This window comes from Notolabrus celidotus, chromosome 22 (genome assembly GCF_009762535.1).
Source record: "Notolabrus celidotus isolate fNotCel1 chromosome 22, fNotCel1.pri, whole genome shotgun sequence".
NCBI classification, from domain to species: Eukaryota; Metazoa; Chordata; class Actinopteri; order Labriformes; family Labridae; genus Notolabrus; species Notolabrus celidotus.
This window is the reverse complement of record NC_048293.1, coordinates 5,813,201-5,828,360: the sequence shown is the minus strand read 5'-3', so window position 1 is coordinate 5,828,360 and position 15,160 is coordinate 5,813,201. Positions and strand designations below refer to the sequence as shown.

The 15,160-nt window shown below is 41.7% G+C and overlaps 1 protein-coding gene across 1 annotated transcript; it reads left to right on the top strand.

The window, feature by feature from the left end:
• Positions 1-1,867: 1,867 nt before the first annotated feature.
• On the top strand, positions 1,868-13,742 carry cdan1 (codanin 1). The gene is made up of 28 exons (XM_034675364.1): positions 1,868-2,008; positions 2,476-3,194; positions 3,458-3,658; positions 3,933-4,120; positions 4,266-4,382; positions 4,487-4,565; positions 4,720-4,840; positions 5,085-5,194; positions 5,370-5,459; positions 5,558-5,633; positions 6,545-6,750; positions 7,013-7,145; positions 7,343-7,486; positions 7,610-7,776; positions 9,140-9,221; positions 9,372-9,461; positions 9,545-9,599; positions 9,804-9,940; positions 10,029-10,132; positions 10,532-10,681; positions 10,835-10,898; positions 11,042-11,120; positions 11,341-11,555; positions 11,693-11,800; positions 11,908-11,971; positions 12,132-12,343; positions 12,580-12,687; positions 12,823-13,742. Exons 1-28 carry the CDS (start codon positions 1,931-1,933, stop codon positions 12,943-12,945), a joined length of 4,020 nt encoding a protein of 1,339 aa, XP_034531255.1. The 5' UTR covers positions 1,868-1,930; the 3' UTR covers positions 12,946-13,742.
• Positions 13,743-15,160: the final 1,418 nt, after the last annotated feature.

Below are 15,160 nucleotides of genomic sequence, written 5' to 3'. Positions count from 1 at the left end.
CTGCAGGCAGCAGGTATCATCTGCAGTTTTCTCCACCTCTTCAGAATCAACCACAAAGTCCTTTTCATCCCCAGACTCAATGTCCGGGATGGTCCGGGATGGTCTGATGGTCTGGCTCAATAAGAGGTTTCTGGTTCTCCAGGATCTCCTCGTCAGATGTTTTTGGGACACTGACCGCAGCAGGGACCGAAAGGCTGGAAACGTCTTCCACAGGGGAAGTGCTGAAGCTGTCGTTGGTTTGAGTCTCAGCTTTCTGCGTACTGCTTGTATTTTTTTTTTCACCTGCTGTGGGAGGACAGGATACAGGAGAGCAAGACTGAACTAAGAAGGCCAGCTCAGTCCTTGACCCTGTGGAGGTGGTGGCTGACAGGACAATTATTGCCAAGCTGTCGTCTTTGATGAACATTTTTTTTCTATATATTCTTGTTGAAATTCTTGTACTTTGTTTGCTGCTGCGACTCCATGAATTTCCCCATTGTGGGACAAATAAAGGAGTATCTTATCTTATCTTATCTTATCTTATCTTATCTTATCTTATCTTATCTTATCTTATCTTATCTTATACTTGAGTCCATGATCTCAAGGATTTTACCTTAAAGCAGGGGTGTCAAACATGCGGCCCGTGGGCCAAAACCGGCCCACCAGAGGTGCCATTCCGGCCTGTGGAACGACTTTGTAAAGCGAAAAAGTTACAGAGAAGAGAACTGCAATTTTTCAATAAAAAAAAACTACTGTTTTAAATTTGTCCTCTGGGGTCGCATAAAATCATAGTGCTAACAAAGCGCACCTGAACGGCCCTTTTTTTCCAGGACTTTTTTTCTCAATGTGAGAAAATAGATGACTTGCTGTTTGAATAATCCGGTTGAGATTCATGAAGTCTTTTTAGAGCACTATAAGATGATCCACTAACTACTTACACTAGCTCTACACCCCTGCATACAACACTGTCCAGCAAGCAAACTGTTCCTGCTGGAGCTGAGGGGTCCAAAATAGTCAACTTAACATTCTTCATTATTATAATCTAGCTGTTCTTTTGCTGTGTCAGGTGAATGGGTAACCTGTGTGTTTGGTGTGTTGGCAGCAGGTTTCAGGGCTTATAGAGTAAAATATTTGACCCCACTATGACACTCATCATGGCAAAAAATACAACAGCTGTTTCTGTAAAAATATAGTTCATTAAATGTGAACATTTTCAGAATGTACTTGTACTTTTTTGCACTAAAACAAAGGGAAACATTTGAAGTTTTCATTATTTATAGGTTATTATGTTATGATTTTACTGGTCCGGCCCACTTCAGATCAACTTGGGCTTTTTGTTGCCCCTGAACTGAAATGAGTTTGACGCCCCTGCCTTAAAGCAGGAGTTCTCAAACTTTTCAGCCTGGGACACCCAAAATATAGGTGCGAAAGACTCATGAACCCCACTGTCCCTCAAAGTGATTTAATGTGGCTTCATTTAGCTGGTCTGGCCTATATGAGCATGTGTCTGTGTTTCCTGTGCCGTTAGTTAACCTACCGCTACTGATGTTTTTGATAATTAAATGTTCACTAATCCTAAACTTAGGAGTCATCTGGCAAAACGAAAGGCAGAAAACTCATTACATTTTCTATTTTCCTGGTTCTATTTCAAGTTTAGTGACTATTTTTTTTCGATATTATTTACTATAAAGGGTCAAATTTATTATTTCAAGATAACTTTAAAAAAAAAAAAACATTCTGGAAAACATCTCACGAACCCCATTTGTGTCTTGCGACCCCCCAGGGGGTCCAGACCCACACTCTGGGAACCCCTGCCTTAAAGTATAGATTTCTTATGAGTACTTGCTTGGAGTGGTAGGGGTACGTCAGACGCACTATGCGTGCGCGGCTGCGTAAGCCCTGACCCCGCCCCCTTCCCCTCAGTCCTCTAGCCGCGCAGCGCCTGGACAGAATGGCGGCTCTTTTGGAATCTGCTCTGCTGAAGAAAGTGGATATTAAGACGGTCTTGGACTGGCTGACGAATATCAAAGTAGGTCCTGGGTGATAAATAGCCACATTGGTGAGACATATTATAAACGGCCGCCCTCGTGTGGCGTGCATTATGAGATGACAAAGCTTAAAACTGGTTGTAAACAAAACTTTTAGCTGCAGGGCTAGCAAGCTAGGCTAGCTGCAACCTGGGTATGATGGACTCAAGGCTACACGTTACGTGTTCAGCTTGCACATTGTCAGGGGGACCCTAATCCTAAAAGTAGCTACAATGACTCATTTTGATACGACAGGGCTTGGCATTTAAGCATTTGTAACTCAGCGTTTATAGAGCTAAGATTAGTACTAGTTACTTTTTCTGCAGTAATGTTGTAAAGCTTTCCAACGAAAAATGTGCTGCTCCAGTAACTGTCCTCCTCAGGCTCTTTATGGATACATAGTTTTGTATATCTGTCCTATTCAAGTCTTTTGAAGTCGTATCTAACATGTATGCCTTTGCTTTAACAGGGGGATGACATCCTGGCATTCAGTGAACCTGTGTTGACAGTCCACAAACAAGAATTTGTCCCTTTTCTGTTGAATTTCCTGAGAGAACAGAGCAGTCAAGCACTAACCCATGGCCCTGCAACGCCAGCCAAGACCCCCAGTCGCTCCAGACCTGCTACACAGATGCAGGGCTTCACTGACAGGAGAGGATGCAGGTCTGGTGGAAGTGGAGCTGGTTCTCGGAGTGCCAGCAGGGTCCAGTTGTTTTCTCCTGCCTCCTCTGTGTCACCAGGAACTGAGTGGGATGCAGGTGGACAGTCGGGATCCCACTGTCTCAGTGGGGTTAACTCCTTCAGCAGCCCCTCCTTTACTACAGCATGGAGCCCTGCCTCCAGGCCGTCAGGCTCTGAGCGCCGATCTAGCAATAAGATCAGTCTAGGGGACTACATGGTTTCTCCTCCTGAGCACCAGAACAGCCCAAACTTCCAGTCTCAGAAAGGCCGCAGGAGAAGTGGTGGCACCACAGCTGTGGTGGGACAAGGGAGACATGGAGGAGGGCGTGGAGGACATCACAGTGATGACACTGGACGCTGGGAGAGTGGGGGGAGGAGGTCAGGTAGAGGAGGAGGTGGAGGGCACAGTAGGATAAGTGAGCAGGTGTCACCTCCATCTGTGGAGCAGCTCAACTTAAGCAACTTGGAGGACTTCCCTCCTGTTGGAGCATCACCTGTTTCACCTGCGTGAGTCCAGCTGAATATCAAGTCAACACTGGCTCCATCTTTGATTTGCAGTTTTGTCTTACAGCTTCTACAGCTAATACTATTTCATCCATTTGTAACATTGTATATATCTAAATTGTATTCTATCTTTATTTATCTATGCTTATTTTACTAATTGGAACTTTTTCTTGATTGTACTTATGTCTGGATTGCTGCCACAACTGAATTTCCCCCCCGAGGGATCAATAAAGTTATGTCTTATCTTATCTTCTTGTCTCTTTCAGGGCATCCAAACCATCAAGACGAATAAACCCAACACCAGTCGGTGCAGAGCGACCACAATCCAAACCTAAGACCTGCTTCACCTCCACCCCATTCAGTAAACCCTCTACTCCCCCTTTAAGTGTGGAGACAGTTGAGGGGTCAGTGAATTTAGGCAGTCCTCTGAGCCTGCTGGAAGAGCGGGAGCTGCTTAAGAGGGAAAAGTGAGTGCATGTGAAGAACGATTCTGCTTCAGTGGAAGACATTTGTTTATCTTTTTGACCTTACCAGTGCTATATGCATACTACTATGTTAGCTACTCCATATTATAGATGGAAGGTACTTTACTGTATTACTATTATGTATACACTCATTGAAATAGGAATTCTTCTTCTATCCAATTTATTTACCTTTTTGTATTAGTCTCTCAATTTTTGCTCCATTGCAGCATCACTTGCTCTTCACTTCATGAATATACCATTCTGTATTTTTTCTTAGGACAAAGCGGGCCCAGCTGGTCAGCTCACCTCTGTCGGTCTCTCTAGACCCCTGCACCCCAACCAAGTCAGGGCTCAGGACAGGATCTAAAGTCACTCCAGATTTGCAGACACTCTGTGAACCATCCAAAGTCACCTATTCTTCGGATCTGGATCTCCTGGCAGAGCTGTACTGTACCTGCATTTCTGGTGAGCAACCACAAGGTGGCATTAAAGTGCCATTTAGAGGAAGAACAACATACGTATGTTATCATTTATTGAGATAACTGAAGAGATTTTCAGAGAAGTGTACAAACAAAGAATTTGCGTTTGATGACATTTTCCTGTCTTACAGAAAACTTAGTGCCAAACATTTTTCTGGAGCTGTTCTTTGTGATGCAGCTGCTAACATCTCGGTCTCCTCACACTCATGATGATGAGGAACAGGGAAGTTTGTGTGCAAGAAATTCAGGCATGGACCAGATTATTTTGTAACTTTTGTCCTAAAACATCTTATAACCTTTAAAATTTAAAACAACAGTCATTGATATTAAACTTCTTTCCCCCCATTTTCAGATGTCCTGGAGAGATGTTACCTGAGACAAGTACACAACTGTGTGTACTTTGCGGTAAAGGTGCTGGAGAATCAGTTCCAGTGAGTTGTTTTATAGCTTGCATCATAATGTTCCTTCATGTTCTCCCCTGCACTAATGAGAAGATATACAGGGACATGGCTATTTCCCCTAATAAAGTGACACTTTCATCCTCTGGTCCCCTTGAATTGATTCCTAACCGTGTATTCTTGGCAGGTTGGTAGCTCATTTGGACAAGTGTACATTGCGGATGCTGGCAGAAAACGAACGTGTGGCGTCTTTCTCTCCGGATCTCAGGGACCGTTTGACTCAGGCCCAGGACGGGAGCACAGCAAGGGTAACCCGGCTGTAATATACAGATTGTTGTTTTCAAGGCAGTACCTGTTCCAAATCCTATATATTTATGATTACTTGACTGAAATTGAATCAATCTGCTTTGTGATGTTTTGCAGGCCAAATAATACACTAATAATCTGCAGAGAAAGCAATATTCAAAAAATTTAATTATAGCCATATTAGTGTTTAATAAATAATATATCATATATTTTGGTTAACGTGTGTTTATCCCTCATCTTCTCCAGCTCTCTCCGTCAGCTTCCACTTTCATCCACTCAGTCCCATTCCAGCCCGCCACTGACAACAGGTCCAACTTTGGAAGTGACAAGTCCTTCCACACTTTTAAAAAACAGAGGTTTGTCATCATTTAATTGCAAGCTAATTCTATGAACTTGTGCCCAGCAAAACGACTTGTATGATCGAAAACATCAACAGATGGTGTCCAACTTCTGGCTGTACACTTAAAAGTAACTTCTGCATTAGATTGTATTGATCAGAGACACTTACATTCAGTGCCCTTGCTTTCTCAGAGATATTTTTTATGAGGTCTTGCGAGAATGGGAGGATTTTCACAAGGAGCCAGGGTGGACCTTTGACTCTGCCCTTGGGAGTCGGATAAGGTTAGTATAGTTAACAATGAAATGTCGGACACATATTTACAGTTGCGGTATTAGCTACTTTTCTCTGTGCCTTTTCATTTTTCATCTTCTCTTTTCAGAGGAATGATGAGCCTGCTGACCTCTGCAGGAAACCATTCCCACTTCAGTCGTCTCTTCCTGAAGCAGCTTGTTCAGGTAGACTGCAACATGATCCACTGTGATAACTTGTGTTTAGCCGCCTCTTTACTAGGGTTGCAAAGGGGTGGAAAATTTCTGGGAACGTTTCTGGTAAATTTCCATGGGAAGTTAAGCTGGGGAATTTTGGTAATATTCCAAAGTGGAAACTTTCCATGGGAATTAATGGGAGTTAACTGGGAATTGAGGGTAATTTAATGGAAAGGTATCATATCCAAGCATAGATTTTTGTTTTGTTATAAGCAGACATCCATCCAAAATAATACAATTAAAACAGATTTATTTGTAAGTAGAACTTTATCAAGTGTTAAATATTTTATTGAACAATTAATTCTTTCATTGAAGAACAAAAACATGAATGTTGAGTTAAATATTACTCATCCCCCTGACCCAACCCATTCAAAAATTAACAAAAAACAATCCCAACAAAGTCCCATTCAAAATGTTAAATGAAGAGAGCCCCTCTCCCTCCAAAAAACTCCCATTCAACATGCAAATAAAAAAAGCATCTTCCCTCAAGCTTCTCAAGCCTAGCCTCTGCAGGATTCTAGAAATCATCTGTGCATGTGATGGAGGAATGCACAGTGCATGTATGGGGCGTGGTCTCAATAGCCCTGCAGTAAGCAGTGTGCTGTGTGTATGTGATGGAGGAATAGCAGAGATATTCAACTGTACTTGCATGACATCTGGTTGTTTTAGTCAGGATTATGCTAAAATATATTTTCCCCAACTATATTTAAGTTCCCTATTAAGATCCGGCCTCCAATTTAGTAAATTTCTGGTTTATTCACGTTTATGGAAAGTTTCCAACTTTGAAAATTCACGGAATTTTGCAACCCTACTCTTTACCTTGTCTTGCCTTGGCACACAGAGCACACTATTAGTACAATATAACTGCCATTTTCATTTAGATGTGTAAAGGCCCTCGACTGAACAGCTCCCCCGGAGATACCCCTGATGCTGACCTGCTAGGCATGCTGGGAGCAGACAGCTTGGGGCGCCTGAAGCGACTTGAGGAGCGTCTCATTCAGCCTCATGGAGTCGCGGGTCCCTGCCCCCCTCCATCCTTTCCTGGTCACCAAGAGTTCTTCAGGGATTTTCTGCAGGCAGCCAGCTGGTAAGATTATGCATCCACTTTCACTATTTGATATGACTAAGAAAAAAAAAAAAAACGGCAATCATTTTTTCTTTAATCTTTATAATTAACCTGACGAGCCACTAAAGGCAGTAATTCAACTGTGTTCCAGTCTTTTCTTAATTTGACAGATGTCCTTTTTTAACTTAATAAACGCTTTTTCACAAACAACTTGGCAACATCTAAAAGCTGCAGTGTTTTTCATGTTTCTGTGATCTAATAAATCTAACATAATGTGGACCAGCTGCCAGCTGAACCAGCACTTGCAGGACAGCCTGTGTCAGCAGCTCCTCCAGCTGGATGAGGTGTCCATCCTGAGCCCTCCTGCTTCCATCAGGGAGGGAGAGGAGGAGGGAGACGGTGATATGGAGCAGCAGGTATGCAATCAAAAATTGAAGATATTTATAGATATTTTAACACGTTAGTTTCAAGCTGTCTTTCAGGATTTTTTTATGGAAAATATCTTAGGAAAGTAGTTTCAGCATGATAGGTAATTCAATTACACACATGCCAGATTCAGAAACAGTAGTATTATAATTGTTTAAACCTCTCTTGTTTCTATCCATTTCAACAGGATGAGAAGCAGCGGTTCACCTCAGTGCTGCTCCTCGCTCGTCTGCTAGCCAAGTTTCTGGGATTCATTTCCTTCTTGCCTTATCAAACAGCTGACAGACCATCCAGAGAAATACAGGAGACCGCTATAGAGCTGCGCAGCAAGGTGAGGCATGAGGAACAATGTAGCTTGTTAAGCTCAACCCGTTTACCTGATCATGAAGAGAAGTTTCATATCAAGCTTGCATTTCATTTTCTTAAAATATAAATGTCTTTTTTATCCCCTCAGAGTGTTCCCGTGCTGGATGTGTGTGCTGTGTTGGCTAACAGTGTGAAAAAGAGGCGCACCATCTTGACCATACCCTGGCTGGTGGAGTTCCTCTCCATGCTGGACTTTGTTGGTCCTCTGCTAATCTGCTATAGGACTGCATTAGGCACACTGCTTCTGCTTTACAGGTCTGTCTCCTTTTCTCAACGTTTATGCTCTTAACATTTTAGTAAAGAAAGGTCGGCCATTGTAAAATGTAGCTGAGGTAAACTTAAAATGAACACCCCAGCTCGTCTTTTTTCACCAAAAGTCTGACAATGAACATTATATGATAAGTTACAGTGCGATATGATCAAAAATGCGATACGATAGGTTACTTTATGATGCAGTATGATATGATAGGTTACGTTACGATGCAATACGATACGATAGGTTACTTTACGATACGTTACGATACAATAGGTTACGATACAATAGGTTACGATACAATAGGTTACGATACAATAGGTTACGTTAAAATTCAATACGATACGATAGGTCACGATGCAATACGATACAATAGGTAACGTTACGATGCAATACGATAGGTTACGTTACAATTCAATACGATATGATAAGTTACGATGCAATACGATACAATAGGTTACGTTACAATACAATATTATAGGTTACGTTACAATACAATACGATATTATAGGTTACGTTACGATGCAATACGATGCGATAGGTTACGTTACGATGCAATACGATACGATAGGTTACATTACGATGCAATACGATAGGTTACGTTACGATGCGATAGGTTACGTTACGATGCAATACGATGCGATAGGTTACATTACGATGCAATACGATAGGTTACGTTACGATGCAATACGATACGATAGGTTACATTACAATTCAATACGATACGGTAGGTTACGATGCAATACGATACGATAGGTTACATTACAATTCAATACGATACGGTAGGTTACGATGCAATACGATACGATAGGTTACGTTTCGATGCAATACGATATGATAGGTTACATTACAATTCAATACGATACGGTAGGTTACGATGCAATACGATACAATAGGTTACGTTAAAATTCAATACGATGCGTAACGCTGCAATACGATACAATAGGTTACGTTACGATACAATACGATATGAATAGGTTACATTACAATTCAATACGATACGGTAGGTTACGATGCAATACGATACGATAGGTTACGTTACGATGCAATATGATACGATACAATAGGTTACGTTACAATACAATACGATATGATAGGTTACGATGCAATACTATACGATAGGTAACTTTACTATACGATACGATACTATACAATGGGTTACGATGCAATACGATTCGATGAATTTATCTTGCTCAACTGCCTCTAAGAAAGGAATTGTACACAAGCTCATCCCTAGACAAACAGGGCAGCAACACTGAAACCTATTAGATTGTGTCTTCTGGCACTAAGTTTTTCCTGTCTTCATGTTGAAATTTTGTTTTCTTCTTTGAAAAATTGCTCAAATATTCCTTTTTCTCCTTGTAGGAGAATGCTGCTGGGCAAATGTGGAGAAATGGGGTACCTGAACAAGCTGCTCCTGGTTTCTGTGTTGGGTTGGCTTTTCCAGGTGAGACATGACATGTCGACAACTTTCCTTTTTGTATATTGTGATATATAGGAAGTGGCAGAACAAAAGAAATATCCAGTGTCCACTTTACCTCTGACTGAAAGAGGGATTCATTTATTAATAGTAGTTTTTGTTATTGAACTTGTGCAGATCCCGGTGATTCCTGAAGACATTTTCTTCACTGATGACTTCAGCAAGGTGGCAAATCTGGAGGATAGTGTCACAAGTGCTACAGGGCTCGTAAGTGAAATATTCATTCAGGTAGCTCAATGTCTACGAGTGGTCTTTTCTTTTATACTGAGGTATCTCTTGTTGTTTTGCAGGACTGCATCCCCCTGGTGGATCAACAGCTTCTCTACACATGTTGCCCATTTTTAGGTGAGTGGTAAAACCTCATTTCTTTCCCCTTTTGGGATTAAAGGCACATATTTAATTGTTTACATGTATATGTTGTGGTGTTGAGGCTTATCAGATTGCCTAGATGACTCTTACTGTATATGTTTTCACATTAATTGTGCCGCATTCACTTACAATGACTCATTTAGGCTGAGAATCAATGTCCTGCTGTGTTTTCTGCTCAAGGTGAGTTTCGTAAGCTTCTTGCTGCCTTCGTGTCCGGGAGCACGGCCAAAAGTGGAGGAATCATTCGCAAGATCACTCCCACTTCTGCTGAGCCCAGGGATACGCCGACCGCCAACAGGTCGCAGCAGAAGCTACAGGCGAGTCAACAGGGGGAGGAGATGGAGTAAAATATCTCGGACTTGCCTGTGTGCAAATATTTAAACCAATCTCTCTTGACTGTGACAGGTGGATCTCGAGCAAGCCTTCTTCCACAACCAGCCCCCGTCGCTGCGCCGCACCGTGGAGTTTGTTGCAGAGAGAGTCGGATCCAACGCTGTGAAGCATATGAAGTTAGTATCACAGAGCTGAGGGGAGGTTGAGACTGAAAAGTGCACAGAAGCTTTTAAAATGTTCCACATCAACTGTATCTGTCACATCTTTTTATTTAACCTCCACCAGCCACAAAACTACACAAAGAATTGAAAAAGACTTTCAGAATAAGAGTTAATAAGCCTGCAACTCTGGTTGGTTGCCTCCCTTAAAAGCGTTTGACTGCTCAACAGTCCAAATTTAACACCTCTTAGGTGGAGGCAAGGGAAAATTTACCACCCATTGTAGATGTATTTCCAAGATGTGTGAATGTGAGCTGTGTTTTTCACCTAATCCAAACTGAACTGTACATTCTGTATGAGATTGTTGTTCATGTGTTTGCGCTTGTGTGCTCACATCCCTTTGTTGATCTTCCTCAGAGCCACATTAGTGAGTGAGCTGGTGGAGAGAGGGGAGAAGATGCTAAAAGGTGGACTGGAGTCACCGAACTCAAATCCGTCCAAACTGAATGACTCCATCTGCGCTCAGCTGTGTGTCGCAGGGCTGGAGGCGCTTGCAAGAGCAACCAGGTACCATAACTTATCCCTTGTCACCCTCCATATGTCATAGATTTAAGTTGGATATTAGTACTGAGTGGACTGAGTTTCTTCATACAGTCCATATGAATGCATGAGTGGCGAGAGTGATCCACTGATTCCTTTTTTTTAAATGTGGTTTTGCAGATTTTGCAGCGAGAAGAGTCCTGAAGCTATACGAATCCTGCTCCCTGATGAGACCTCTCCAGCTGTAAGTCCTGCACAAATCATGCAATGCCTAAATAACAATCCAAAGCTCTTCTAGCCAGGTTTGACACAGATAGGGGAAAAAAATCACTCTAGAAACTTGTGTTAATGTGCTTACATTGTTCTGTGCTTGGTTTCCCTGTGCAGGTCCTGACTACATCTGAAAACATCACCAAACGTCTTGCAACGGAGAAAGCCTGCAGCTGGCTCTCTGCCAACATCACAGGTAGCTGTTAAATAAACTGTCATTACATTGTACTATTTTTTTCCCACATTTCTACTGTGTTAAATACAGACACCGGTGTTATCCTGTCCGTTTTCTGACGCAGGGCTAATTGTGATGACTTGTTTTTTCAAAGTTATAAAGAAATGGTGGATTTAGTGGCTCTTTATTCTAATATTCTGCAAGTTAAATTCAATGATATATGCACTCTTCTCATTATCAGCGTTGATAAGGCGAGAGTGGAAAAGCAGGTACGACCGTGTGATGAAGGCTGTGGGAAGCCCCGGGGCTCCAGACTCTGGTAATGTGGTCGAGCTGGTCTCCCACGATCAGTCCACTACTCCCAAGAGGAAACAAGGAAGTGAGAGAGTGACATCCTGCCCTCCACACTGCAACCACAGTGCATCACTGCCCTCTGACGTCCTCATAGAGATAAAGGTATGCCTGCATGAGAAAAGCCTTGTGTATATATGAGTAGTTATTCCACAAAGAGCAACAACAAGCTTGTAGCTCAAAGGATAAACCCATTTTCTAGCTGAAGTAAATGTGATTGATGTATCATCTTCTGAATGCAGGAGTTGCTGAGTGTTGCTGTCGGCCCCAGGACGGATGAAGAGCTGCAGACCAGCTCTCAGATCCACACTCTGCTACTGAGAGTGGGAGAAACACTGGCCTGCAGGAAGGTACATTAAACACTTGTGGAAAATAAAAAACAAAACACTTTGCCATGGAGTTACTAATTATTTTGCCATCATTCATCTCACTCTGTTCTTCTTTTCTCCTTACTTAGTTTTCAACCGTGGTGTCAGACCAAATGTTGGTGAACTCAACAGTCCTGCTGGCCTGCAAACTGGGTGAGAGAGTCTAGGCTGACTAGTTCATAATTGCATACAGTATGTTGACTGTAAACTGTGTTATAAACTTTACTTGGCCAAAGTTCCCTGCCTTGTTCAGATGGAAGTAACTTAAAGTCTGTGCGTAATGAGAGCTTACTGTTTGTGTGTATCTGCTCAGTGTCCGCAGAGCTGCCCGTGCTGCCTCCACCAGGGTGCAACACAGGTGACGGGGTTGTTGTGGGTCCTGGTTCAGGGTCAGAGCCTCCTGTCAGAGCGCTGCTGGAGCAGCTTGCTGAGCTGTGGGAAGGAGACTGCTATTCCTCTGCCCCCCTCCACCTTCTCTTCACACCGCTTACTGTCAATGCTGTGCTGAAGGCTAGCGACACTGAGGTACGTGTACGAAACATTCCATAACTGGGACTAAAGTTTTAATAATACTATATGATGTACAAGTTCCTGGTCGTGATTGAGCCATTGAGCTGTCTGCATGCTCTGATACTCCAGATTATTTTCTCTTTTTGTCTGTAACGTGCACTTTTGTGAGGTTTAATCCTCCAAAATAAACATCCTCAGTGGCTAACTCTTTTTTTTAAAAACTTTTATAATGCATGTCTTTTCCTTTTCAGTGGAACAACTACCTGTTTCTGGTCCGAAAGCTGGTAGACAGAGGACTCCTGAGTGAGGAAGAGGTCATATCTCATTGGAAGAAGCTCACAGACTTGGCCTTACCAGCGGTGAGCTTCCCCTTCATACTTGTTATCACATTTTCCTTTGAAGTAATTTCTTCCAGTAGCGATCTGACCTCTTTTAACTCCTTCCCTCTATTTGTCTCTTGCTCACTTTGTTCTCCGGTTTTTGTGTCATTCCAGGAGCTAATAGAAAATTTTCAGCTGCAGTCACAGAGTATTAAACCACAGTTGCCTCTGGCTGAGTTGCAGAGCCACTTGGACCTCCTGCAGGTCTCACAACAGACAGTAGAGGGCGCTACATAACAACAATAATACATTATTTCCAGTAACTATCATCTTTTCTCTGATCACCACAGTGTTTGATGTCACCTTTTTCAGTGTGGTGCTGAAGAAAGAGAGAAAGTTTTGGATGAAAAGCTGTTGTCTCTTGATTGTTTTCTGGATTTCCACTGCACAGCACATTGACGCTGCCCCACAGTCAGCCTCTGCACACACTTTGCAAGCTTCAGACTTTTGTTACTCACCTGTGAAGTGACAGCAGCCATGAATGCTGGATCCCTCTTTGGTATGGCACCAGCGTGAAAACCAGGAGCCCTGCCAGTCAGAAGACGCTGGGGACCACATTACCGCAAACTTTGGAGTCCTGTATCCGTTAGGTGATTCTATTATGAGTACTAATAGATCAAACAGTCTAGACTATGGCAAAGAATTAGCAAAGACAGAGGGGTCAGCATCAGAATATGCATTTGTGACTCAAGAAATGTAGCTCTAGGCTCATAAAATATGTCATGTTCCCAATTTTCACATGAGGTGTCCCCGTACAAGCCATAGTTCAGGCTGCTGCTAAAACAGACTGAAAATGTTGATTTTAAAGAACCTCTGAAGAGAAGTAATGTCTTAATTTTAGTAAAGCACTTTGACACTGCCTGTTGACCGCCACTACTAGTGACTGCATGTTTATTTCATGAATGCCAGACGGTGTTTGTGATTAGTTTTTGTTCATGTTGAACGACCGCTGTATTCCCTGTTGCTTTTAAACTGAATTATTTTTTATGATGCCATAAAATAGAAATAACAATAAAGATGTAAGCTATTCAAAGGCTGGGATTTATGTTTGTTTTCACTGTCGGTTAATCTGTTGAATATTTTCTTGATCAGTTGTGTGGCCTATAGATTAGGTTAAAAATGTCAGTCAATACCCATGAAAGAGGTCCTTGGATTTCTTTGTCTGTTCAATCCCCCCAAATATTCAGGTGATGTAAAATACTTGAAGGGGCTGGAATCATAACTTTTGTTTCTTTAAAACATTCTTCCCAGATCATAAAATAGAATAGCCTTTATTTGTCATTGTCAGGTGTACAATGAAATTAGAAGTGCTGCTCCTGAAGGTGCATGTGATAGATACAAATAAATAAAAACAGGTAGAAAATGTCTTAAAGACAATATAAATACACTAATAATATACATTTTTTTAAAAATATATATGGTCAGGTGGAAAGAATAGGTATTTGGGTTTAGGATATTGCACATTATGAAAAGTTTTCACAGTCCCCAGTATTGCACTTGGCATGAATATTAATGCACAGTTATAAATATTACACTTGAGGGAATTGTTTATGTCAGCTGTTAGTGGGTGTTTAGTGTTGTGGTGTCTCTTCGGAAGAATCATCCAGTGACTTGTGGATTATTTTGAATGACTAATGTTTTTTTTTTTTAGCCTAATCTGCTTTTATTTGTAGGTTATACTATGTTAGGAACACCATTTCAATTTGACACTGTAATGATAGATGGAACTAACTCAACACATTATAAAGGGGAGAAAATAGATGACTTGCTGTTTGCATAATCCGGTTGAGATTCATAAAGACTTTTTAGAGCACTATAAGATGATCCACTAACTACTAACACTAGCTCTACACCCCTGCATACAACACTGTCCAGCAAGCAAACTGTTCCTGCAGGAGCTGAGGGGTCCAAAATAATCAACTTTACCTTCTTCATTATTATAATCTATCTGTTCTTTTGCTGTAAACATTACACTCTGTGTCAGGTGAATGGGTAACCTGTGTGTTTGGTGTGATCACAGCAGGTTTCAGGGCTTAAAGAGTAAAATATTTGGTCCCACTATGAGACTCATCATGGCGAAAAATACAACAGCTGTTTTTGTAGAAATATAGTTCATTAAATGTGTACATTTCCAGAATGTACTTGTACTTTTTTGCACTAAAACAAAGGGGAAAATTTAGATTTGTCATTATTTATAGGTTATTATGTTGTGATTTTACTGGTCCAGCCCACTTCAGATCAACTTGGACTGTATGTGGCCCCTGAACTGAAGTGAGTTTGACGCCCCTGTCCTAGATCATCCAATGATTTGTGGATTATTTTGAATTACTAACATTTTTTAGCCTAATCTGCTTTAATTGGTAGGTTATACTATGTTATGATCCCTGTTTCAAGTTTGACACTGTAATGATAGTTGGAACTAACTCAACACATTATAACGGGGATCTATTGG

Coding starts and splice junctions, on each gene's coding strand:
- cdan1 (XM_034675364.1), top strand. CDS start 1,931: ATGGCGGCTCTTTTGGAATCTGCTCTGCTGAAGAAAGTGGATATTAAG. Junction 6,751..7,012: donor TTTCTGCAGGCAGCCAGCTG/GTAAGATTATGC, acceptor AATGTGGACCAG/CTGCCAGCTGAACCAGCACT. Junction 10,133..10,531: donor AACGCTGTGAAGCATATGAA/GTTAGTATCACA, acceptor GATCTTCCTCAG/AGCCACATTAGTGAGTGAGC.